The following is a 24990-nucleotide window of genomic DNA, read 5'->3' on the forward strand; positions in this document are numbered from 1 at the left end:
GGACACTAACGTTTCTCCACACCAAACTGGTCAAACCATGTCTTTATGGAGCTGGCTTTGTGTAGGGCACAGTCATGGTGGAACAGAAAAGGGTCTTCATCAAAATGTTACTATAAGGATGGAAGAGCACAATTGTCTACAATGTCTTTGTATGAGGAACAGAAAACACCTAAACTCAATAATTTGGAGGGAACATTCAGGGGTATGAGAGATGATTACGGCCACACACGCCTACACAGGTTTAACTAGATGGACTATTGTCTTTATTCAGCCTCACCTACTATGTCCATATAGGTTGGCTCATATACTGTATCAGCTTGGAGCAGGGTGACCCGTTCTTGGGCCTCACCTACTATGTCCATATAGGTTGGCTCATATACTGTATCAGCTTGGAGCAGGGTGACCCGTTCTTGGACCTCACCTACTACGTCCATATAGGTTGGCTCATATACTGTATCAGCTTGGAGCAGGGTGACCCGTTCTTGGACCTCACCTACTATGTCCATATAGGTTGGCTCATATACTGTATCAGCTTGGAGCAGAGTGACCCGTTCTTGGACCTCACCTACTATGTCCATATAGGTTGGCTCATATACTGTATCAGCTTGGAGCAGGGTGACCCGTTCTTGGACCTCACCTACTATGTCCATATAGGTTGGCTCATATACTGTATCAGCTTGGAGCAGGGTGACCCGTTCTTGGACCTCACCTACTATGTCCATATAGGTTGGCTCATATACTGTATCGGCTTGGAGCAGGGTGACCCGTTCTTGGGCCTCACCTACTATGTCCATATAGGTTGGCTCATATACTGTATTGGCTTGGAGCAGGGTGACCCGTTCTTGGACCTCACCTACTATGTCCATATAGGTTGGCTCATATACTGTATCGGCTTGGAGCAGGGTGACCCGTTCTTGGGCCTCACCTACTATGTCCATATAGGTTGGCTCATATACTGTATCGGCTTGGAGCAGGGTGACCCATTCTTGGACCTCACCTACTATGTCCATATAGGTTGGCTCATATACTGTATCGGCTTGGAGCAGGGTGACCCGTTCTTGGACCTCACCTACTATGTCCATATAGGTTGGCTCATATACTGTATCAGCTTGGAGCAGGGTGACCCGTTCTTGGGCCTCACCTACTATGTCCATATAGGTTGGCTCATATACTGTATCAGCTTGGAGCAGGGTGACCCGTTCTTGGGCCTCACCTACTATGTCCATATAGGTTGGCTCATATACTGTATCAGCTTGGAGCAGGGTGACCCGTTCTTGGGCCTCACCTACTATGTCCATATAGGTTGGCTCATATACTGTATCAGCTTGGAGCAGGGTGACCCGTTCTTGGGCCTCACCTACTATGTCCATATAGGTTGGCTCATATACTGTATCGGCTTGGAGCAGTGTGACCCGTTCTTGGACCTCACCTACTATGTCCATATAGGTTGGCTCATATACTGTATCAGCTTGGAGCAGGGTGACCCATTCTTGGACTCATAGATGTGTGCTTTACATGCAGAGTTACTCTTAAAAGTGGGGATTTTTAGCCATGGACAGGACTGATGTTGGATAAGAAGATCTGGCTCACAATCAGCTTCCGAATTCATTCCAAAGGTGTTCAGTAGGGTTGAGGTCAGGGCTCTGTGCAGAACACTTGAACTCCTCCATACCAGTCTGGTCTAACCATTTCTTAATGGGACTGGCTTTGTGAATGGCTATGTTGGAACTGAAAAGGACCTTTCCAAGACTGTTGCCATGAGGTTGGTAGTGCAGGCGAAGGGTAAAACCCTGGTCATCCAAAAGAGCATTTTTGAGGTCAGGTACTGATGTTGGATGAAAAGACCTGGTTCGTAGTTGGAATACCAATTAATTCCAAAGATGTTCAGTAGGGCTGAGATCAGGGTTCTGTGTAGGACACTGCAGTTCCTTCACACCAACCCATCAAACCCTGTCTTTATGAAGCTGGCTTTGCACACAGGGGCACAGTCATTGTGGAACAGAAAACCTGCACTCTGTACATAGCACACTCCTGAACCCTGCACTCTGTACATAGCACACTCCTGAACCCTGCACTCTGTACATAGCGCAATGCTGAACCCTGTACTCTCTACATAACGCACTCCTGAACCCTGCACTCTGTGCATAGCGCACACCTGTACCCTGCACTCTGTACATAGCGCACTCCTGAACCCTGCACTCTGTACATAACGCACTCCTGAACCCTGCACTCTGTACATAGCGCACTCCTGAACCCTGCACTCTGTACATAGCGCACTCCTGAACCCTGCACTCTGTACATAACGCACTCCTGAACCCTGCACTCTGTACATAGCACACTCCTGAACCCTGCACTCTGTACATAGCACACTCCTGAACCCTGCACTCTGTACATAGCACACTCCTGAACCCTGCACTCTGTACATAGCACACCCCCGAGCCATGCATTCTGTGTGTAGCGCACTCTTGAAATCTGCCCTCTGTACATAATGCACCCCTGAATTTCGCACTCTGTACGTAGCGCACTCCTGAACTCTGCACTTTGTGTGTAGAGCACCCCTGAACTCTGCACTCTATATGTAAGACACCCCTCGTATTTAATGCCCCTTTAAAACCCTCCCACTGCAGTTTGACCGCACACACCATTTGATGCGGTTTGGCGGGAAGGGGGGGGGGGCATGGTTGAATTCTTGCACCTATTCTCTGAGAAAAAAAAGCCCTGCACCTATGCAATGTGTTTCTGTGTGGCTTGAGAAAAGGGGCAAATGCTTCTTCATACAACATAGTGTGTTTTGGCTCCATAGACTCTAATGGGAGAGCATAAAAAATGCATGAAAAGAGTAACAAAATATAAAAATGCACAAAAACACACAAAAATGCAGTTGCACAAGAATAAAGCTAGCCTTACCAATGTTCCACAATCTGGTCATAAACAGGCTGAACTACGCAAATGTTTTCTGATCTCTGCAGACACCTGTAAATATTAGAGGGCAAGCACATATTTGGGGATGATACAACAACCCAGAAAGTTTGGGGACAAATAATATTATTTGGGCAACGGGTCTCTGACCTATCGGTCCAGTTTTTCCACTTGGTGAAAAAAAACAAATTGGTAATGGGGGAGATGGTCAGGAGATCTGTTCATCAACCTGCTCATCAAATTTGCAAAAATAATTCAATTATTTTTTTAAAATTAAACAAAAAGAAATATTTGTATTATTGCTGCTGTCCATAGAAACTTCCCATTTTTTTTCTATGCAAATTGAATTATATCAAACTCCTGTCTGCTTATTTTTTCACCTGGTAAAAAAAATGGTAATGGAGGGGGCGGAAGGGGCGGGGGGGTCTGGTAGTACCAATAAGCATTATATGTATATATATATATATATATATATATATATATATATATATATATATATATATAATATATTATATATTATAAGAATATAATTTCAAATCTCATATCTAACCTACTACCACCCTGTTGATTGAATTTGCAAAAATAATTCACCTAATTTAATTAACTAAATAGTAAAGTTTTGCTGCTGCCCATTGAAACCTTACATTTATTTTCTATGCAGATCTACCTATATCTAACTTCTGATTGGTTGCCGTGAGCAAGTCCATTGATGCTTTGCCCAACTTTTTTTTTTTTTTTTTTTTTACAAACATCTCATGAGAAAAAGTATAGATTTTTTTTTTTTTTTTTAACAAGCTACACCTTATAGCAACTGAAAAAAATAAGTAATTTAATATTTTATTTTTCATTTATATATTTTTTTAAACATTAAATCTCATAAATCTCTCTATAGTTACAGATTTATTGTGGATAGATATTGTGCATCCAGAAAGTATTCACAGTGCTTCACTTTTTCCACATTTTGTTATGTTACAGCCTTATTCCAAAAAGGATTAAATTCATTATTTTCCTCAAAATTCTCCAAACAATCCCACATAATGACAACGTGAAAGTTTTTGTTTGAAATCTTTGCAAATCTTTTAAAAATAAAAAATAAAATAAACATATTCCATGTACATAAGTATTCACACCCTTTGCTCAATACTTTGGTGAAGCACATTTGGCACCAATTACTCCCTCAAGTCTTTTTGAGTATGATGCTACAAGCTTGGCACTCCTATTTTTGGCAGTTTCTCCCATTCTTCTTTGCAGAACCTCTCAAGCTCCATCAGGTTGGATGAGGAGCGTCGGTGCACAGCCATTTTCAAATCTCTCCAGAGATGTTCAGTGGGGTTCAACTCTGGACTCTGGCTGGGCCACTCAAGGACATTCACAGAGTTGTCCTGTAGCCACTCCTTTGTTATCTTGGCTGCGTGCTTAGGGTCGTTGTCCTGTTGGAAGATGAACCTTCACCCCAGTCTGAGGTCCAGAGCGCTCTGGAGGAGGTTTTCATCAAGGATGTCTCTGTTCATTGCTGCATTCATCTTTCCCTCGATCCTGACTAGTCTCCCAGTTCCTGCCACTGAAAAACATCCCCACAGCATGATGCTTTCACCACCATGCTTCACTGTAGGGATGGTATTGGCCAGGTGATGAGTGGTGCCTGGTTTCCTCCAGACATGATGCTTGCCTTTCAGGCCAAAGAGTTCAATCTTTGTTTCATCAGAGCAGAGAATTTTGTTTCTCATGGTCTGAGAGTCCTTCAGGTGACTTTTGGCAAACTCCAGGTGGGCTGTCATGTGCCTTTTACTGAGGAGTGGCTTCCATCTGCCCACTCCCATACTGGCCTGATTGGTGGAGTGCTGCAAATATGGTTGTTCTTCTGGAAGGTTCTCCTCTCTCCACAGAGAAACGCTGGAGCTCTGTCAGAGTGACCATCGGGTTCTTGGTCACCTCCCTGACTGAGGCCCTTCACCCCCGATCGCTCAGTTTGGCGGGGTGGCCCACTCTAGGAAGAGTCCTGGTGGTTCCAAACCTCTTCCTTTTACGGATAGTGGAGGCCACTTTGCTCATTTGGACCTTGAATGCTGCAGAAATGTTTCTGTACCCTTCCCCCGATCTGTGCCTCCATACAATCCTGTCTTGGTGGTCTACAGACAATTCCTTGGATGTCATGGCATGGTTTGTGCTCTGACATGCACTGTTAACTGTGGGAACTTATATAGACAGGTGTGTGCCTTTCCAAATCATGTCCAATCAACTGAATTTACCACAGGTGGACTCCAATCAAGTTGTAGAAACATCTCAAGGATGATCAGTGGAAACAGGATTCACTTGAGCTCAATTTTAAGTGTCATGGCAAAGGGTGTGAATACTTATGTGTATGTGATTTTTTTGTTTTTTATTTTTAATAAATTTGCAAAGATTTAAAACAAACTTCTTTCACGTTGTCATTATGGGGAGTTGTTTGTAGAATTTTGAGAAAAATAATGAATTTAATCCATTATGGAATAAGGCTGTAACATAACAAAGTGTGGAAAAAGTGAGGCGCTGTAAATATTTTCCAGATGCACTACACATCGAGTTTTTTAAGAGTCCATTCAGACTAGCGCGACTTGGTCGCCTGACAAGTCGCGGTCGGTCGTTCGCCATTGAGTAGTACAGGACCGGTTCTAATAGGAGTCACACAAGTTGCTCCGACTTAGAAAAAGGGTCCTGTACTACTTTGGGGCGACCTGGAGCAACTTGCATTGACTTCAATTATATGAAGTCCGTGCAAGTCGCGCCGTGCAGCGTGCACCGCGACTTCACAGGTCGCCCCACAAAGTCGTGTCGCGCCAGTCTGAATGTAAATGTGTAATTTTTTTCCCTTTTTTTATGTAAAGTTTTTTTTTTTTTTTTTTTTAAAAACAAGCTACATCTTATACAAATTGAAATTGAAGTATTTTAATATTTTATTTTCATTTGGATATTTTTCTATCTTTTTTAAAACATTAAATCTCACGAATCCCATTAAAGATTTATTGCGGATAGATACCGGTACATCTAATTTTCAAACGTGTAATTTGTTTGCTTTTTTTTATTTTTTGATGTAAATTTTTTCTTTTTTTTTCTTTAAACAAGCTACACCTTATATGAATTGCAAAAAAAATATATATTTTAATATTTTATTTTCATTTGTATATTTATCTATATGTTTTAAAACATTGAATCTCACAAATCCCATATATATATATATATATATATATATATATATATACACATATATATATATATATATATATATATATATATATATATATATATATATATATATATATAGTTATAGGTTTTTTGTAGATACATCTAATTTCCTGATGGTATAATTTTTTCTTTTTTTAAATGCAGTCAATTTAGGTAACAAATCCTCTGGGCTTGACATTGCCCATTGTTTGGTCATTATCACCAGCTCCCAGATGTTGGTCTGTCCCATCACTGCATCCTAATGAGATTGAAGCAGACTAGTATTGTGGCCCCCCTGAGATGCGACTGATTGGCTGGGGGGGGGGGGGGGAGTGTGGGAACTCCGTCTTGGCAGAATCTCCACGCATTATTATGCAGAATTAGAGGAGTCTATATAAACCACCCCGGCCATACGTCAAACGGCCCTTATCTGAGACTGTCATCTGACTACAGCATTGGAGCTAAGGTAACCAGGCATGGGGGGTTCTGTTCCTAAAAGTGGGATTCACTGGGGGGCTTAGAAATTCACTTTTTCACCAAATAAAAAAAAAAAAAAAATTCATATCCAGAGCAAATTCTACATATGGCAGCTTAGGTTATACCATGATGATTTCCTCCTATTTCATACAATTGCTGTGTTTACATACCAGATGCAACTTTTTGGAATTTTTGTTATTTTATTACTTATTAATTTATTATTTATTTATTATTTATTTATGTATTTATTTATTTATTATTTATTATTTATTGATTTTATTTATTGATTTATTTATTATTTATCCAGGATTGCATCACATTTTACATCTTTAGCCACTTATGATTTCACAAAATTTGCAAGGCCTTGGTGCACTTTGCATTTTTGCGTATTCTTTTTTCCCCCCACACTTTTTTTTCCCACACTTTGCATTTTTTGTGCTTTTTTTTTTCTTGGCCAATTTGTTTTTGGGCAGATTAACCACTTCAGCCCCTTAATGGCCAGGCAGTTGTTTGGGATACGGCACTGCATTATTTTAACTGGCAATTGCGCGGTCGTGCGACGCTGTACCCTAACTAAATTGATGTCCTTTTTTTTTTTCCCCACAAATAGAGATTTCTTTTCATGGTAAAAAAAAAAAAACAGACAGAAGAAATGTATAAAAGATGGGCATTTTAAACGGTGGTTCCTATGGATATATCACAATATGTCACACAAATACATATATGCTTATTTTAAATGTAAATTTTTTTTTCTATTTAATATATACAATATATCATATCAAAAAGATAAGGGCAATTAAAAGCCCACAAATATAAGGGAACTCATGTACGTGTATGAAGATTATTAGCTAAAATAGCGAGATTCCGTGTGATACATGCTATTTTATGGCTAATAATCTTCATACACGTACATGTGTTCCTTTATATATGCAGGCTTTAACTTATCTTTTTGATACTATATATATATATATATATATATATATATATATATATATATATATATATATATAATATAATGATATAATATAATATAATATATAATAATCATTTAATAGTAATATATATATATATATATATATATATATATAATATATAATATATTTATTTATTGAAAATATACAAATAACGCATACAGTATAGAGAAGTCTCACAATATATTGTATGTATTAACCACTTCTGGACTGGAAGATTTTCCCCCTTAATGATCAGGCCATTATTTGCGATTCGGCACTGCGTTATTTTACCTGACAATTGCACGGTCGTGCGACGCTGTACTCTAATAAAATGGATGTCCTTTTTTCCCCACAAACAGAGCTTTCTTTTGGTGGTATTTGATCACCTCTGCGAGTTTTATTTTTTGCGCTATAAACAAAAAAAAAAAAAAAGAGCGAGAATTCTGAAAAAATAAAAAAACAATATTTTTTTACTTTCTGCTATATAAGATTGCCAATAAAAAAATTTAAAAATCTAATTTTTTCATCATTTTAGGCCAATTTGTATTCTGCTACATATATCTGGTAAAAAAAAAAAAAAAAAACGCTCTAAGCGTATTTTGATTGGTTTGCTCGTTATTGTGTCTACAAACTAGAAGAAAGATTTATTTTATTTCATTTTTTTTACTAGTAATGGCGGCAATCAGCGATTTTTAGCGGGACTGCGACATTGCGGCGGACAGATTGGACCCCTAACTGACTTTTTTGACACTTTTGGGGGTACCAGTGACATTACTACAGTAATCAGTGCTAACAATATGCACTGTTACTGTAATAATGACACTGGCAGGGAAGGGGTTAACACCAGGGGCGATCAAAGGGTTAAATGTGAGCCTAGGGGGTGCTTTCTAACTGTGGGGGGGGGGGCTTATGTGTCCCTAGGGGGTGCTTTCTAACTGTATGGGGGGAGGGACTTGTGGAATCAACACAGAGACCTGTGATCTTAAAGTGGTTGTAAACCCACTCTGATAACTTTTACCTATAGGTCAGGGGTCTTCAAACTATGGCCCTCCAGTTGTTCAGGAACTACAATTCCCATCATGCCTAGTCATGTCTGTGAATGTCAGAGTTTTACAATGCCTCATGGGATGTGTAGTTCCCCAACAGCCGGAGGGCCGTAGTTTGAGGATCCATGCTATAGGTACTGTAAATATCTCCTAAACTTGCACTGTTTAGGAGATATTTACAGTGCATGCAGCTGATGACGTCATCGGCGCATACGCTCTGAAGAAATGGCCGCCCTGTGCCGTGACCGGCGGCTCCCACGCGCATGCGTGGGAGTGACGTCACGCGGCTCCCAGCCAGTATAGCATAGCCGGAGTCTGCAGACCAGGAAGGAAGACAGCAGAAGATGGATGCGGCCGCCAGCGGGGACGACAAGGGCTTCGTTTGCAGGTAAGTGTCACATGATGTGCTAGTATGTGATGCATACTAGCACATTATGCATTCACTTTGCAGGGAATAAAAAAAAAAAAGGAAAAGTTTACTTCCTCTTTAACCACTTTACCACTAGAGCATTTTTCTGTCTAACGTCTGGGCCACTTTTTGCGATTCGGCGCTGTGCGACTTTAACTGACAATTGCGCGGTCATGCGACGCCGTACCCAAACGAAATTGTAAAAAAATAAATTTTTTTTTACAAAGTGGCTCGTTATCGTCTGGTGACGTAGGTCTACGTCACCAGACATTCCCCTCTCTTGGCGGCGCGCGCTCGCCGCCGGAGGCTCGCTCCCGCTTTTCAGTTCAGTCAGCTTTTCAGTTACAGCGGGAGTCGGGCCAGGGGAGGAGCGGCGGCGATCGCCGCCGCTCTTCCCCGATTGTCGGGGAATCTAGTTTGGAGATCCGCCCGCTTGTGTAAACAGAGCGGGCGGATCTCCTAAGTGACAGGCAGGGTCAGATTTCAGGGTTTAGCATAGTTGAACCCTGGATCTGTCCCTGTGTCACTCAGTCACCCCCCCCCCCCCCACACGTCAGTAAGCACCAGGCATACATTAACCCCTCCCTCTCCAATAAAATTAACCCTTTCCCTGCCAGTGTCATTTTTACAGTAACAGTGCATATGTATAGCACTGATTACTGTAAAAATCGCACAGGTGATCAAATACCACCAAAAGAAAGCTCTGTTTGTGGGGAAAAAAAGGACATCAATTTTATTTGGGTACAGCATCGCATTACCGCGCAATTGTCCGTTAAAGTAACGCAGTGCCGAATCGCAAAAAAATGGCCTGGTCACGCTATGTAGGAGAGCACACTGGGGTCAGTTTCCTACCTGGTGAGTTGCAGATTCTAAAATATTGAAAACGGCTTTTCAAATGACCTCAACATGAGGATTTCTGTGCCTGGGTTTATAATGCCCATAGTGGGCAGTGCACTGCTAACAGCAAATCCATACCCTCCCGCAGATGAGGAAGAAGAGGAAGTGCTGCACCGGACATGGAGGAAGGAAGGATCGGAGGGAGGAAGGAAGGATCGGAGGGAGGAGATGGCGGGGGGGAGGTGAGTGTGACTCTATATAAAATGTGACTGCGGCCATAGACAACAATAATGAGTCCATCACTGATGAATGTAGAGGACAATATGAAAGAAAATGATACAGAAATGAATGGATGCGTTTATCTGCATTGTGTCACCTCCCCGGCGGTCTGATTATCTCAGTATTTTTGAATGTCAAAGCTGTACATGAGAGGCGTAACTAGAACCTTCAGGGCACGGTGCAAAAAACCATGAAGGGCGCCCCGGACCCCTGGCCAGGGCCCTTCCTTTCAAGCCTGGGGCTCTTCCCACTGATCCTGGGGCCCTTTATTATGGTCCCGCGGCAGGACCCTTTCACAAGTTCTGCAGTGGGCCCCCTTCCTGCCATCTTGGGGCCTCCCCACAGTGATGGAATGCCAGGGCCCAGTGGCAAGTGTGACCTTTGCGCTCTTGGAAGTTCACCCACTGGTGTCAGTAGTTTTTATTTTTTTGGTATTTTAATTGTATTATTTTTTATTACTTTATTTTATTTTTTTACAATGTGACTGACTATGACTCTGTCCATTCAGAAAAGGAAGGAGCTGGTAAATTACATATTTACCGACCCCTTCCTGGTTCTCTATTGTGACACATCCCCTGCAGCAGCCGGCAGGAGAGGGGAGGGAGCACAGTAGGGGGGGGGGGGCAGGGGAGCACACAGGGGCCCAGAGACAGCAGCCAGCAGGAGAGGGGAGGGAGCACAGTTGGGGGGGGGCAGCACAGTGGGGGGGGGGGGAGCAGAGGAGCACACAGGGACCCAGAGACAGCAGCCAGCAGGAGAGGGGAGGGAGCACAGTGGGGGGGGCATCACAGTGGGGGGGGAGCAGAGGAGCACACAGGGGCCCAGAGACAGAAGGTAGCAGGAGAGGGGAGGGAGCACAGTGAGGGGGGGAGCAGCACATTGGGGGGGGGGAGCAGGGGAGCACACAGGGGCCCAGAGACAGCAGCCGGAAGGAGAGGGGAGGGAGCATGGGGGTGCAGCACATTGGGGGGGGGAGCAGGGGAGCACACAGGGTCCCAGAGACAGGAGCCAGCAGGAGAGGGGAGGGAGCACAGTAGGGGAGGGGGGCAGCACAGTGGGTAGGGGGGGGGGAACCAGGGGAGCACACAGGGGCCCAGAGACAGCAGCCAACAGGAGAGGTGAGGGAACACAGCGGGGCGGGGGGGCAGCACAGTAGGGGGGGACCAGGGGAGCACACAGGGGCCTAGAGACAGCAGCCGGCAGGAGAGGGGAGGGAGCACAGTGGGGGGGGGGGAAGCACAGTGGGGGAGGGGGTTGCAGAGGAGCACACAGGGGCCCAGAGACAGCAGCCGGAAGGAGAGGGAGCACAGTAGGGGGGGGGGGCAGGGGAGCACACAGGGGCCCAGAGACAGCAGAACACAAGTGAATTGGATAGGAGGAGTGGCGGGGGCAGCATACAGAGGAACCAATCTCCTCCATATTTCTTCTGCATCTACAGAAGGAAAAAGGAGGACAGTGATTTCTCTACATGCTGCCCCCGCCGCCCCTCCTATCCAGGTGTACAGGGGAGCCGCACAGCCCCCTGGAGCATGGGGCCCGGTTGCACTTGCAACCCCTGTAATTACGCCCCTGCGATACATTGTTCTGAATGGAAATCTGTTTTATATTGTAGGCCTGTAATTCTTCGTAAAAAAAAACAGTAAAAGTGAATAAAAATTATTAATAAATTATTAAGAAATTAAGAAATGTAATAAATTAATTATTAATAAAAAATGATTAATAAAAATAAAAGGAAAAAAACAGTAAAAGTGAATAAAAATTATTAATAAATTATTAAGAAATTAAGAAATGTAATAAATGAATTATTAATAAAAAATGATTAATAAAAACAAAAAAAGGAAAAAAACAGTAAAAGTAATTAAAAATTATTAATAAATTATTAAGAAATTAAGAAATGTAATAAATGAATTATTAATGAAAAATTATTAATAAAAATAAAAGGGTAAAAACAGTAAAAGTGAATAAAAATTATTAATAAATTATTAAGAAATTAAGAAATGTAATAAATTAATTATTAATGAAAAATGATTAATAAAAATAAAAGGAAAAAAACAGTAAAAGTGAAAAAAATGATTAATAAATTATTAAGAAATGTAATAAATTAATTATTAATAAAAAATGATTAATAAAAATAAATGGAAAAAAAAAACGTAAAAGTGAATAAAAATTATTAATAAATTATTAAGAAATTAAGAAATTTAATAAATGAATTATTAATAAAAAATAATTAATAAAAATTAAAGGAATAAAACAGTTAAAGTGCAGGCAGGGCACTGTGCAAAGCACTGGGGACAAAACGGAGGTGAAATGGTTTGATACAATAATGTATTCCTAACAGATTACAATGTATCATCTCTTGTTTTGTGTACTTTTTTATTAATTTGCCACAGGGGAAGCCAATTAGTGGGTCTGGTGACTGCGATCGCTCCCCGTAGGGACAGAACCGCAGTCTGTCGTTGTAAACACGGCAGACCGTTGTTCTGTCAGTTATGAACACAGGGATCCTCATAGGGACACAGGTCACAATGTTCATTCCACCCCCCCCCCCACAGTTAGAAAACACCCCCTAGGGACACATTTAACCCTTTAATCGCCCCCTGGTGTTAACCCCTTACCTGCCAGTGGTAAATACGGCTCACATTTCACCCCTGGAGAATATTATTCTCACATTGATTATAATGTATGATTTCCTTTCTACCCCTGACGTTATTTCTTTCCTTTGTTTTTTTTTTTACAGATTCTAGAAATGATACACAAAGTTACATTCCGCATCAAAATCTATAAGAATCGCCCCGCCGGCTTCCTCTCCATGGATTATATCACATGCACTGCGATTACCGTGTGCTGTCCTCAGCAACGAACCACTTCTGGACCGGAAGATTTACCCCCTTCATGACCAGGCCATTTTTTGCGATATTTTAACGGACAATTGCGCTGTTGTGTGATGCTGTACACAAATACAATTGTGTGTCCCTTTTCCCACAAATAGAGATTTCTTTTGGTGGTATTTGATCACCTCTGCAAATTTTATTTTTTGCACTATAAACAAAAAAAGAGCGACAATTCTAAGAAAAAAAAAAAAACAACAATATTTTTCACTTTCTGCTATATAACATTCCCAATAAAAAAAAAAAAAACATTTAAAGATCAAATTTTTTCATCATTTTAAGCCAATTTGTTTTCTGCTACATATTTTTGGTAAAAAAAAATATCCCAATAACTCGTAACCAAACAAGGAGAATGGAATTGGAATCAAACCTGGACCTGACAGTCCTCAGTCTATGGGACTCCTTGCATGGATCTTTTTATCCCGACAAGCTCATTATAATGCAGATGGATGAATTCATTGGATAAGTGCAATATGGACTCTTGTACAATTAATTGCCCTGTACTGGACTCATGTAATGTGCCATGAGAGGGAATATAATTGATTATTTCTGATCATTGTAACTCTCAGAACTTTGGTGGTAATGTAATATTATTATGTAATTAAATGTTTTATTATTGTATTTTGTATTTATTAAAGAATATGTAATCCTAACATTTCATATCCCTGATATGTGGCTGCTGTACCATGTACTTCAATGAGAAAGTATCCTATTCTGTTTGTATTGCTTCATTTGTTTGAAATCCCTGGTGTTCCTGCCAGTCCCCCTGCTTTCTGTTTTTTTTGTTGTTTTTTTTTTTTAAATTGACCACACTAGACACGAGAGCACAGCATGGTCAGTTCTCTAACTGTGATGGGAACTCAGTCTGCTCCCCTCCAAAACTAAATGATTGGCTCTTGTGAGTTGCTATATTTGTTTTAAAATACCTTAATAAATCAATTTGCAGTTAGAGCGCTGTTCTGTGCTTTCTGTATTCTTCCCACTAACCACCATTGTAAGGGGCATTCTTCCCACCGAACACCAATGTAAGGGACATTCTTCCCACTGACCACCAATGTAAGGAGTATTCTTCCCACTGACCACCAATGTAAGGGGCATTCTTCCCACTGACCACCAATGTAAGGGACATTCTTCCCACTGATCACCAATGTAAGGGACATTCTTCCCACTGATCACCAATGTAAGGAGCATTCTTCCCACTGACCACCAATGTAAAAGGCATTCTTCCCACTGACCACCAATGTAAGAGGCATTCTTCCCACTGACCACCAATGTAAGGAGTATTCTTCCCACTGACCACCAATGTAAGGGGCATTCTTCCCACTGACCACCAATGTAAGGAGCATTCTTCCCACTGATCATCAATGTAAGGGACATTCTTCCCCCTGATCACCAATGTAAGAGGCATTCTTCCCACTGATCACCAATGTAAGGAACATTCTTCCCACTGACCACCAATGTAAGGGGCATTTTTCCCACTGATCACCAATGTAAGGGACATTCTTCCCACTGACCACCAATGTAAGGAGTATTCTTCCCACTGACCACCAATGTAAGGGGCATTCTTCCCACTGACCACCAATATAAGGGACATTCTTCCCACTGATCACCAATGTAAGGGACATTCTTCCAACTGACCACCAATGTAAGAGGCATTCTTCTCACTGACCACCAATGTAAGGAGCATTCTTCCCACTGACCACCAATGTAAGGGGCATTCTTCCCACTGATCACTAGGGATGATCGAACGGTTCGGGTCGACCATCGGTTCGACTCGAACATTGGCTGTTCGAAATTCGGCCGAATTACAAACTTTTTGCGGGAAAAGTTTGGAATTCGGCCACCAGAACCGCCCAAAATGCAATGGGTCAGCAAATGGGCTTAAAAAGCCCGTGATTGGCCCAGAAACATCAGTAAAAGCCGATTGGAGTGACTAGGGGGTCCAGAGGCCAATCAGTAGTGAATACGTCCCCCAGTATATAACATAGCCCCACCAAATCTCTAGCACTGTAATACAGGGGCTGTGGAAGAGAGTGGAAGCATTAGTGTTACTCCTGCTGTATGGAGCTGTTCTTTTAGTGTGAGGAAAGGGATATGCAGTGTAGTTAGGGTACTATATACAACTATAGTTAGATTCAATAATTTAGTTTCTGTAGGGACAGTAAAAGTGTTAGGGTGCCCGTAGTGTAGTTTAGGTGACCTGACTCTGCCATGTCAGGCTGACCGTAATGAAGTTTAGCTGACTTAGCCTGCCATACCAGGGTGACCGAACTCTTCTATGTCAGGCTGACCGTAATGAAGTTTAGCTGACTTAGCCTGCTGTCATACCAGGGTGACCGAACTCAGGGTGACCGTAATGTAGTTTAGGGTGAACTGACTCTGCTATGCCAGGGTGACCGAACTCAGGGTGACCGTAATGTAGTTTAGGGTGAACTGACTCTGCTATGCCAGGGTGACCGAACTCAGGGTGACCGTAATGTAGTTTAGGGTGAACTGACTCTGCTATGCCAGGGTGACCGAACTCTTCCATGCCAAGATGACCGTAATGTAGATATAAATATATATATATATATATATATATATATATATATATATATATATATATATATATGGAATCAAAAAACACCATTTTGAAGCCCTAAAACCCAATAAATGCCCCTAAAAAGTGCTTAGGGTTCTGGGTCATGCCCCAGAAACCATTAATCACACAAAAAAAGTTCTAAAAAATTGTCATTTTTGATAGAGAGCCAATTATTGAAAAAATTATTGAAAAAAAAAAAAGAAGAAATTTCTTTGGATTTCGTGTCTGGGGGGGTCTAAAAAGTGTACCTGTGAAGTTTCAGCTCTGTAGCATGTCCAGAACCAGAAAAACAAGATTGTTTTTCTTAGAATTTCAGTAGCGCAGGGATGGTGTTACCCTCCTTTCACACCTATATGTGTGTATGTGTATATATTATATATATATATATATATATATATATATATATATATATATATATATATATATATATGTGTGTGTGTGTGTATATATACCCCTATACAGAAGTTCAGATGTCATGCCTGCCTCCAAAGACGCCCAAAAAACGCCCAATAAACGCCTGAAACAAAAACACCCAGGTGTGAAAGGAGCGTAACCCCATCCCTGCGCTCCTGAATGCCCTTTTTTCTTGTGAGCCCGGCCTTCATGTTCTTTAGAAGCTTTTAGATGTTTCTAGAAGATTGCCTATCTGTGTGCAGCCACTTGCTCATTATTCCCTTTTCAATGGCGAAAAATAAAATAGGTTTTCACCTTGCATGGCCATACCTGTTGAGTTCTTCTTGGTGAGGAATCTGCCTATCTCTGATCTGCCTTCTGTAGCCGATACAAACATGACGGCCAACAAGTGTGCAGGATACGTGTGATTAAAGCTGAGAGTTTACTAAATAAATGAAACAATGTGAATGTTTTCCTCCAATGATATATGTGAGAAGGTAATGGGAGCTAAACCTTACCCCCCACCATGCCAGATCCTTTATACCAGAGCCTCGTGTTTGGGTTTCTCTGCCTTTTCAGGTGGAAATAGAGTAGCAGAATATTAACATATTCATATAATAGAGCTGGGTCAGTGTGCATTGACTTGGGATTGTGTTGGCTCTTTGATGTGGGGGGAGATGTGACACCTAATTGTGACAAAGACACCTCACCAGCTCCTGGAGCTATGAAGGCCCTCAGCATCCTTCAGGATCAGAACTCCTACCATAAAGAGCTGGAACTTTTATAGCCTTGTCTGTGGATCTTAGAACTTTGTATGAAAACCCAGCCACTAAAATTCCATATATGCCAATATAAATCCATAATAATTTGTAGTGACCCTGCCTTGAAGGTCCCTATTTAGAATCTTCTTGTTATATGGTGACAACGATCTCTTTCCCCTTTGTGCTCCTGTGTTGTCACCCTGTCACACAAGCTTTCAGTGGAGGCTATAAGTCGGCTTTTAAACACATTATTCAGGAGCATCTCATAAAAGTAGAATATCATCAAAAAGTTAATTTATTTCAGTAATGTAATTCAAAAAGTGAACTTCCTATATTTTATATAAATGTGTTACACACAGAGTGATATATTTCCAGCATTATAAAATATAAAACACAAATTTAAAGCAGCGCTAGCCCTTAAAAATGTATAAAAATAAATAACACTAGATCTCTCCTAAATAAAACATGTGACACTCTCAAGTAAAAGATTGGATATTAAATTTTGTTAAACAATTTTTTAAAAAATTATGTATAAGATATTGTGAAATGATAATATTTTTTGGTGCTAAAATACATAGATAATTATAAAAAACTGTGAAATCGTGCTAAAGTCCATAAAAAATAAATTGGTATCCCTTAGGTGATCAAAGTAAGGTGCTCCGGTGCCGGTTATACAATAAAGTGCTCCAAGGTGAAAAGGTGCCCCTCTTGGTTCGCTACTCACCACAGCGCCAATAATTAAGAGCCTCAACAGTATTGCAAATAAGCCTTGACACCAGGATATTTTCCTCTGTACGCCTTTCACTGTAAATAAGGGTCCGCTTGCGCATCCACCATTAAAGGAAATAAAAGGCGTATATAGTGAAGTATGTACATATGGGTTTATTTCTGCTTAGCAGCCAAGTGCATACTTACAGCAAGTACAAGATAGTTAGGCATATACAACGTAGTGCCTCGTGGTTACGCCGCTCGCTTGGCTGCTAAGCAGAAATAAACCCATATGTACATACTTCACTATATACACCTTTTATTTCCTTTAATGGTGGATGCGCAAGCGGACCCTTATTTACAGTGAAAGGCGTACAGAGGAAAATATCCTGGTGTCAAGGCTTATTTGCAATACTGTTGAGGCTCTTAATTATTGGCGCTGTGGTGAGTAGCGAACCAAGAGGGGCACCTTTTCACCTTGGAGCACTTTATTGTATAACCGGCACCGGAGCACCTTACTTTGATCACCTAAGGGATACCAATTTATTTTTTATGGACTTTAGCACGATTTCACAGTTTTTTATAATTATCTATGTATTTTAGCACCAAAAAATATTATCATTTCACAATATCTTATACATAATTTTTTAAAAAATTGTTTAACAAAATTTAATATCCAATCTTTTACTTGAGAGTGTCACATGTTTTATTTAGGAGAGATCTAGTGTTATTTATTTTTATACATTTTTAAGGGCTAGCGCTGCTTTAAATTTGTGTTTTATATCATTCCTAAGATTTTCTTAGTGTCGCAGCAGCTGCCCATTTATAATATATTATTATTTTCTTTGCACTGAATTTATACACCATTTGATCACTTGGAGATTTATAATTTAGCTATTTTATTCCATAAGCGCGGGTATAAATTAGTTTCTCACATATTTCCAGCATTTCTTTCTTTTATTTGGAGGATTATGGCTTACAGCCGGTGACACCCCAAAATTCAGTATCTCAGAATATTAGCATATTACAATAAAAACAAGGACTTTTATACAAAAATGTTGTCTTAGTGAAAAGTCTGTCCATGTACAGTATAGTATGCACTCTATACTTGGTCAGGGCTCCTTTTTCATGAATTACTGCATCAATACATAGTTACATAGTTAGTGAGGTTGAAAAAAGACATTCGTTCATCCAGTTCAACCTATGATGTGTGTGCGTGTTTGCTGTTAACCGTACATTGTATACCCCTGTATGTTGTACATTCTTTCTATAAAAAGTCGCGCTAACTTGAATAATGGAAAATAAAGTCCATAAAGTCCATATAAATCAGGAACACAGTATCCAAAATGTTGTACATTGTATACCCCTGTATGTTGTACATTGTATACCTCTTTATGTTGTACATTGTATACCCCTGTATGTTGTACATTGTATACCCCTGTATGTTGTACATTGTATACCCCTTTATGTTGTACATTGTATACCCATGTATGTTGTACATTGTATACCCCTGTATGTTGTACATTGTATACCCCTGTATGTTGTACATTGTATACCCCTGTATGTTGTACATTGTATACCCCTGTATGTTGTACATTGTATACCCATGCATGTTGTACATTGTATACCCCCTGTATGTTGTACATTGTATACCCCTGTATGTTGTACATTGTATACCCCTGTATGTTGTACATTATATACCCCTGTATGTTGTACATTGTATACCCCTGTATGTTGTACATTGTATACCCCTGTATGTTGTACATTGTATACCCCTGTATGTTGTACATTGTATACCCCTGTATGTTGTACATTGTATACCCCGGTATGTTGTGGTCTTTAAGGTGCCCATCTTATACTTTTTTGAAATACAGCGTGGCATGGAGGCGATCAGCCTGTGGCACTGCTGAGGTGTTATGGAAGCCCAGGTTGCTTTGATAGCGCTCTTCAGCTCATCTGCGTTGTTGGGTCTGGTGTCTCTCATCCTTCTCCTTACAATACCACACTGATTTTCTATGGCGTTTGCATCAGGTGAGTTTGCTGGCCAATCAGGCACAGTGATACAATGATCATGTGACCTGGTATTGGTAGTTTTGGCAGTGTGGGCGGTGCCAAGTCCTGCTGGAAAATGAAATCAGAACCTCCATCAATCTGGTCAGCAGAGGGAAGCATGAAGTGCTCTAGAATTTCCTGCTAGAGGGCTGCGCTGACTTTGGACTTGATAAAACACAGTGGACCAACACCAGCAGATGACACGGCTCCCCAAATCATCACTGACTGTGGAAAGTTTTGCATTTCATTTGGAAAATAAGGTCCCAGATTCTGGAGGAAGAGTGGAGAGGCACAGAATCCAAGTTGGATGAGGTCCAGTGTGAAGCTTCCACAGTCAGTGATGATTTGGGGAGCCATGTCATCTGCTGGTGTTGGTCCACTGTGTTTTATCAAGTCCAAAGTCAGCGCAGCCCTCTAGCAGGAAATTCTAGAGCATTTCACGCTTTCCTCTGATGACCAGATTTATGGAGATGCTGATTTCATTTTCCAGCAGTACTTGGCACCACCCACACTGCCAAAACTACCAATACCTGGTCACATGATCATGTGATCACTGTGCTTGATTGGCCAGCAAACTCGCCTGACCTAAACCCCATAGAGAATCTGTGGGATATTGTCAAGAGGAAGATGAGAGACACCAGGTATTGGTATTGGTGCCAAAAGCCCAATACCAATACAGTTCCTGACCTTAACCCGATAGAACACCTTTGGGATGAATTAGAGTGGAGAAATACGCTTATTGGGATTTTTATTTACTAAAAAAATATGTAGCAGAATACAAATTGGCCTAAAAGGATGAAAAAAATTGATCCTTACATTTTTTTTTTGGGAATGTTATATAGCAGAAAGTGAAATATATATATATATATATTTTTTTTTTTCAGAATTGTCGATCTTTTTTTGTTTATAGCGCAAAAAATAAAAATCGCACAGGTGATCAAATACCACCAAAAAGAAAGCTCTATTTGTGGGGGAAAAAAAACATCAATTTTTTTTTGGTACAGCATCGCACGACCGCGCAATTATTCGTTAAAATAACGCAGTGCCGAATCGCAAAAAATGGCCTGGTCATTAAGGGGGGGGGGGTAAAACCTTCCGGTCCAGAAGTGGTTAAAGGACTGGGCTTTAGTGTTTAGGTGGGGGGAGGGTAACCCTAATACATTGTCATTCTCACAACGTTCAGAGAGTCACAGCACCCACAATAATTAGAAAAATATTTAATTTCTTACTAGGATGATAACCTTCATTTAAAAATTGTTCACTAATTACAGACACTTTCCAACACGCTGGACGCTTAGGTGCGCTGCGTAGTAGGCGCTATTTAAATCCTGTATAATAATAATATTAATAATAATAATTGTATTTTATAATTAATATTTGTAACAATTTTATTATTTAAATTAATAAAAATAATAATAATGCATTACAAAGAACTTCCCATACTTTAAATGTGCTGATTTGTCTTTTGCAAGGATTACTTGCAAATATATCAAAGTTTCAAGGTAAACAACATTTTAATCTTCTATTAATTTCTCTGCTATTTTTTTTATTGATGTGTCCCAGGCCATTATTTCCCAGCAACATTTGAAGTCATCAACGATTTTTTTATTGTCCACATGTAGCTGCAGGCTGTTGTGGAAGCTTTCCTTCTCTGCAGGTATCAGATAATAGAATAAGTAGCCCTTTCCCACACTGCAAGCTTCTTTCAGCAGAAAGTCCCATTATTCCTCCCCCCTCTGCCCCTATTAGAGGCTCCAGATGCCACCTTGCAATGTGACACACGTCCATTGTCCCCGCTGCTCTGTGATTGGCTGCTGAGTGTGGGAACCTCTGCAAAGTCTGATCCTCACACATTATTATGCAGAGTGAGGGGTATATAGAGGGGAGGGTGAGCTCTGACTTCACATCACTGAAATCTCTTCTACAGAGAGGACACTGAGCCCAGGAACTGCTCTACACTCACCGACCAGACATCATGGCTCCTTCCAGCAGCCCTCTACTGCACTGTGCTGACAGCCAGCTGACCTCGAAACCCAGAAAAGTAAGTTTCCCTTTAGATTCCAGTTTTCTCCTTGATTTCTTAGATCTGTTCCCCCTAGATCTTCCTATCCTCACATCTTCAAGATCCCCCATTCTGTTACCACTCTAGATTTTTCCATCCTGGCACTTCTAAGATCCCTCATCCCCTAAACCCCTCTTGATCTCCCCATGCTGGCACCTCCAAGATCCTTCATTCTGTCACCCTCTCTAGATCCCCCCATGCAGGCACTTCCAAGATCCTAGATCTTCCCATTCAGACCTTCTGGAACTTCCCATCCTGACATTATTATTATTATTATACAGGATTTATATAGCGCCAACAGTTTGCGCAGCGCTTTACAATGTGAAGGAAGACAATACAGTTACAATACAGTTCAAAACAGGAGGAGCTAGAGGGCCCTGCTCGTTAGAGCTTACAATCTAGAAGACATCTCCAAGATCCTTCATCCTGTCACCCCTATAGATCCCCCATGCAGGCACCTCCAAGATCCTAGATCTTCCCATCCAGACCTTCAGGAACTTCCCATCCTGACATCTCCAAGATCGCTCATTCTGTCACCCCTTTAAATCTTCCATCCTTTCCTCCAAGATCTTCCCATCCTTGCACCTCCAAAATCCCTCATCCATCAACCCTCTAGATCCCCCCATGCAGGCACCTCCAAGATCCTAGATCTTCCCATCCAGACCTTCAGGAACTTCCCATCCTGACATCTCCATGATCCCTCATTCTGTCACCCCTTTAAATCTTCCATCCTTTCCTCCAAGATCTTCCCATCCTAGCACTTCCAAGATCCCTCATCCAGCAACTCTCTAGATCTCCCCATGCTGGTACCTCCTAGATGCTTCATCCTGTCACCCCTCTTGATCTTCCCATCCTTTCCTCGTGGAACTTCCCGTCCTTAAATCTCCAAGATCCCTCACCGTTACCCCTCTAAATGTTCCCTTCTTGACACTTTTTATCTACCCATCCTGGCACTTCTAAGATCCCTCACCCCCTCAACCCCTCTAGATCTCCCCATGCAGGCACCTCCAAGATCCTAGATCTTCCCATCCAGACCTTCAGGAACTTCCCATCCTGACATCTCCATGATCCCTCATTCTGTCACCCCTTTAAATCTTCCATCCTTTCCTCCAAGATCTTCCCATCCTTGCACCTCCAAGATCCCTCATCCAGCAACTCTCTAGATCTCCCCATGCTGGTCCCTCCTAGATCCTTCATCCTGTCACCCCTCTTGATCTTCCCATCTTTTCCTCCTGAGAACTTTCCATCCTTAAATCTCTAAGATCCCTCAGCCTGTTACCCCTCTAAATGTTCCCTTCTTGACACTTTTTATCTACCCATGCTGGCACCTCCAAGATTCCTCACCTTGTCATCCCTCTAGGTCTTCCCAACTTGTCTTCTTATATCTCCTCATCCTGTCACCTCAAAGGTCCCTCAATCTCTCATCCCTCTAGATCTTACCATTCAATAACCTCTAAACCTCCCCATTCTGGTATCTCCAAGGTTTCTCATTCAGCCACCCATTAGGTCTTCCCATCCAATGTCCTTCTAGATCTCCCCACTGTATCACCCCAGAAGATCCCTTGTCCTGTTACCTCTATGTCCTCCCATCCAATGTCCTCTTAGCTTTCCCTTTAACTTTATTCTTGTTTCTCCTGACATTAGTTCTTTTGCTTTATATTCATGTAGTCACTATGCAGTCACTAACCAGCTCTTTTCTTTTGTGCAGCTGAGGAAGCCCATTATTGAAAAGATGAGAAGAGATCGCATTAACAGCAGCATCGAGCAACTGCGTCTCCTACTGGAGAAAGAGTTCCAGAAACATCAACTGCCCTCCAAGCCAGAGAAGGCCGACATACTGGAGATGACGGTCAACTTCTTACAGCAGCACATGGCTGAGAAAAGTAAGTGCCCCCCTTGTTCTTGATTTTATGATTCATGCTGGGAGATGTTAGGATTGGGGATTGTAGAAGGTGACAGTGGACCTCATATAACTGACATGTGTCTTGTCTATTCCAGATGCCTCCAGCCAAGCCCATAGAGATGGCTACTCCACCTGTGTCCAGGACTCTGTGAACTTCCTATCCCTGCACACACAGACAGATGCTCAGCTGCAGCTGCTGCAGAACCTCCATGGGGCTCAGATGGTGACTGGCGCTCTGCGTCCTTCTGTATTCCCCATCCCACAGACCCCCAGCAAGCACAATGCTCCAGACAGCAGCAAAATCCTATGGAGACCCTGGTAGAGACTTGTCTACACTGTGCACTGAGTACAATGATTTGGGTGTACAAGGAGCAGACCTGACCTGACCATAGCTGTACATGGGGATCTGATCCCCATCATTGTATCTTATCATAAGTATAGAGAGTACACTTATTATGAAGTGGCTGTAATCACAATGTGACCTGATATTACTGTCTGTTATATATTGGGAGCAGATCATAGCTCTGCTGCATTCCTATGGAATGTTTTGTATATCTATCCATATTTATGCATTACTACTGTATATGGATAGAGATAATATAAATTATTAATAGAGTTTAATCACTGTGTGATCTCATATAATGAGTGGAGCAGACTTCAGCTCATTTGAATTCCAATATGGAATATATACTGTATATATAAATATATATATATAAATATATATATATATATATATATATATATATATATATATATATATATATATATATATATATATACTGTATATGTATAATATTATATTGGAGAGTATATGTTATAGTAGATAATAGTTATGATTAGTGTTTACTCACTAATTCCAATATAGAATTCCAATATGGAATATATACTGTATATATTAAAAAATAAATAAATAAATATATATATATATATATGTATATATATATATATATATACATATATACTGTATATGTATAATTTTATATTGGAGAGTATGTTTTATAGTAGTTAATAGTTATTATTAGTGTTTACTCACTAATTCCAATATAGAATTCCAATATGGAATTTATACTGTATATATTAAAAAAATATTTTTATATATATATATATATATATATATATATATATATATATATATATATATATATATATATATATATATATATATATATATATTGAAGAGTATGTTTTATAGTAGTTAATAGTTATTATTAGTGTTTACTCACTAATTCCAATATAGAATTCCAATGTGGAATATATACTGTATATATATATATAATATTGGAGAGTATGCTTTATAGAAGTTATTAGTTATTATTAGTGTTTATTCACTATGTGATCTGTGATTATATATATATATATATATATATATATATATACATTTAAGAATTTAAGAGTATACTTATGTTTAAGGCTGTGTAAATACAGTATAATCTGATACTACTATCTATCTATCTATCTATCTATCTATCTATCTATCTATCTATCTATCTATCTATCTATCTATCTATCTATCTATCTATC

General features: G+C 40.6%; 1 protein-coding gene across 1 annotated transcript; it reads left to right on the forward strand.

The window, feature by feature from the left end:
* The first annotated feature begins 21424 nt into the window (after nucleotides 1–21424).
* Nucleotides 21425–23939, forward strand: LOC309567843 (transcription factor HES-5-like). Its single transcript, XM_082273344.1, has 3 exons — nucleotides 21425–21545; nucleotides 23275–23449; nucleotides 23565–23939. Exons 1-3 carry the CDS (start codon nucleotides 21480–21482, stop codon nucleotides 23789–23791), a joined length of 468 nt encoding a protein of 155 aa, XP_082129470.1. The 5' UTR covers nucleotides 21425–21479; the 3' UTR covers nucleotides 23792–23939.
* Nucleotides 23940–24990: the final 1051 nt, after the last annotated feature.

This window comes from Pelophylax lessonae (assembly GCF_965119305.1).
Source record: "Pelophylax lessonae genome assembly, chromosome: 12".
In the NCBI taxonomy this organism is placed as follows: domain Eukaryota; kingdom Metazoa; phylum Chordata; class Amphibia; order Anura; family Ranidae; genus Pelophylax; species Pelophylax lessonae.